Genomic DNA, 3110 nt, shown 5'->3' with positions numbered 1-3110 from the left:
AAATGTTATGAGAATTATATATATTAAATTAGCACATCTTTTAATTGCATGTACTTTATAGGGACTGAAAAAAAAATTGATCAATGTTCAATGTAATTCACAACTAATAAAAATAACTCTGTTTTTTCGTTAAATGTTGAAATTTCCTGAAATTTCAAAGAATTATATTCATATTTAAATAGCACTACAATATTGATTCTATGATAAAGTAATTTATTTATAATAAAATTAAAATTTTTCTTATAGCCAAAAATATAAATAACTGAAGTATAAAATGTGTGACGACGATGTTGCGGCACTTGTAGTGGATAATGGATCTGGAATGTGTAAGGCAGGATTTGCCGGAGATGACGCACCACGAGCAGTTTTTCCATCCATTGTGGGTCGTCCTAGACATCAAGTTTGTAAATTTCATAATATATCAATTATTTCCTATTAATATTATTTCATTTGTTTCATTATTTACATTATTCAGTAAAACGAAGTAATAATTAAACGCATACATCAAAATATTTAAATATCAATACTTTAAAATATCATCATAAACATAGTAAAAAAATATTAAATTTATTCTACAAATATATATTTTACAAACATTAATTTAAAATCGAAATTACTTTATTGTTCTTATATAAGACTTCAAAATACTGTTGAATGTTAGCACTATTGTAAAAAATATATCCATATTTTATAATTAAATAAATGACACTTTTATCATAACCATTATATATCAATAAACTGTATTGTACAAGAAATACAAATAAATATATATAATATATAGATCTATTATTAATTAAAACTATAAAATATAAGCACTAAAAGTAAGGGATAGGTTAATCAAAAAAATTTTTTCTATTTCTTTATTATTCCCTTATAATTCAATACACATTTTATATATTAGAATTTATTAATAAAATAAAATGGTTACATAGTATAATATAGTATTATTTAGTTCTAAAATAGTTTACATATTAATATAATGTTATTGAACAAGAATGTATTTTCATAAAAATTAATTTATGTGGATTTGCATGTGTAATGCAACATATATTAGATAAAATTGTTACAATATTTTAAATTAAAGAATCTTAAGTTAAGTAAATTAAGTATTGTTTACATATATATAGAAGTAATAATAAGTTATAAAAGATTTATAATATTAATTAAATGTAACATGAATACCTTTCTTAAAAAATTAGTAATAATTAATTTCACATAAAAAATTGTTTAAGGACAAATTATTATTTTTAAATAATAATCAATTATTAATATCGAATAAATATAATAGTAACAGGCTTAATAGTAAACTAAAACGTTAATACTTTCTAGAAACGTAAACTTATAGAAGAAAAAGTGGAAATGATTATCGTAGTATGCATAAATTAGTATGAAAGGTATTATATAAATAAACAAAATTATTAATTAGTGAATTTAGAGTAATGTCACGCGATAACAATAATTTTAGAAATGATATAACTAATTTTTGATAGTATATTCTAAATTTTTTAAATTATACTTTAATTAATTTATGATTTTTTTATATATATGAAAAAAATGAAAAATAATATTTTATGATCATTAATTATTAATACAAAATAATGAATTCATTATTATAATTAAGTAAATGAAATATTTATATTATAAGTAAAATAGAATTATAGAGTTTTAAATGGATTTTGAAATTTATTTATTTATGTATTTTATCTTGTTTCTACGTATTTCAATTCAATAAGCCCATAATGAAACTCATAAATTATAAATTATCAATTTGATAAAATATATATTTAATGTTTCAATATATATATTTATATTTATTAGATTTATATTAATTATTTAAAATAATACTTTCAGAATTAAAATTTGTGTTTTCCAGTAAATCTTTCATAAAAAATTTAAGAAAAATAATTTAAATAAAATAATGTTTTATGAGTAAAAACTTTTATTTATTGATTTAATCAAATAATTTGAATCAATATGTTAACTTTAAATTATTTTTAATTATTTACAATAAGAAATAAATAAAAAATTAACATGATATAAATTACATTGTGTAAAATCTAAAATAAAAAATGCATTGATTTGTTTTTAAGGGAGTAATGGTCGGTATGGGCCAGAAAGACAGTTATGTTGGAGATGAAGCACAAAGTAAGAGAGGTATTCTTACTCTGAAATATCCAATCGAGCACGGTATAATTACTAACTGGGATGATATGGAAAAAATTTGGCATCATACTTTCTACAACGAATTACGTGTTGCTCCTGAAGAACACCCAGTTCTTCTTACTGAAGCTCCACTGAATCCTAAAGCTAATCGTGAAAAAATGACACAAATAATGTTCGAAACATTTAACAGTCCGGCTATGTATGTTGCTATTCAAGCTGTACTTTCATTGTATGCGTCTGGTCGTACTACTGGTATCGTACTAGATTCTGGAGATGGTGTTTCCCATACTGTACCTATTTATGAAGGGTATGCTTTACCTCATGCCATTCTTCGTCTGGATTTGGCTGGACGTGATTTAACCGACTATCTTATGAAAATATTAACCGAAAGAGGTTATTCTTTCACCACTACAGCTGAAAGAGAAATCGTTCGAGATATTAAAGAAAAACTCTGTTATGTAGCTTTAGACTTTGAACAAGAAATGGCAACCGCAGCGGCTAGTACTTCCCTTGAAAAAAGTTACGAATTACCCGACGGGCAAGTTATTACAATTGGGAACGAAAGGTTTCGATGTCCTGAAGCTCTATTTCAACCTTCATTTTTGGGTATGGAATCTTGTGGTATTCATGAAACAGTTTATAACTCTATCATGAAGTGTGACGTTGATATTCGTAAAGATTTATATGCTAACACTGTACTATCTGGAGGAACAACTATGTATCCAGGAATTGCTGATCGTATGCAAAAAGAAATTACTGCCTTGGCTCCATCAACGATTAAAATTAAAATTATTGCCCCCCCTGAAAGAAAATACTCAGTATGGATTGGTGGATCGATTCTTGCCTCGTTATCAACCTTTCAACAAATGTGGATATCTAAACAAGAATATGATGAATCAGGACCAGGAATTGTCCATCGCAAGTGCTTCTAAATTTGAATTCAATAT

At 24.4% G+C, this 3110-nt stretch overlaps 1 protein-coding gene across 1 annotated transcript; it reads left to right on the top strand.

Annotated features, from left to right (window-relative positions):
• Positions 1-244: 244 nt before the first annotated feature.
• Positions 245-3110, top strand: LOC105360936 (actin, muscle). The gene is made up of 2 exons (XM_011497964.1): positions 245-400; positions 2091-3110. The coding sequence occupies exons 1-2, from the start codon at positions 275-277 to the stop codon at positions 3093-3095; spliced, it is 1131 nt and encodes a 376-aa protein (XP_011496266.1). The 5' UTR covers positions 245-274; the 3' UTR covers positions 3096-3110.

Source organism: Ceratosolen solmsi, unplaced genomic scaffold (assembly GCF_000503995.2).
Source record: "Ceratosolen solmsi marchali unplaced genomic scaffold, CerSol_1.0 scaffold14, whole genome shotgun sequence".
Lineage (NCBI taxonomy): Eukaryota > Metazoa > Arthropoda > Insecta > Hymenoptera > Agaonidae > Ceratosolen > Ceratosolen solmsi.
This window is presented reverse-complemented; position numbering and strand designations above follow the sequence as displayed.

Bases quoted from the DNA above. Each gene is read 5' to 3' on its own strand.
- LOC105360936 (XM_011497964.1), top strand. From the start codon at position 275: ATGTGTGACGACGATGTTGCGGCACTTGTAGTGGATAATGGATCTGGA. The intron at 401-2,090 runs GTTTGTAAATTT...TTTGTTTTTAAG, and splicing joins TGGGTCGTCCTAGACATCAA to GGAGTAATGGTCGGTATGGG.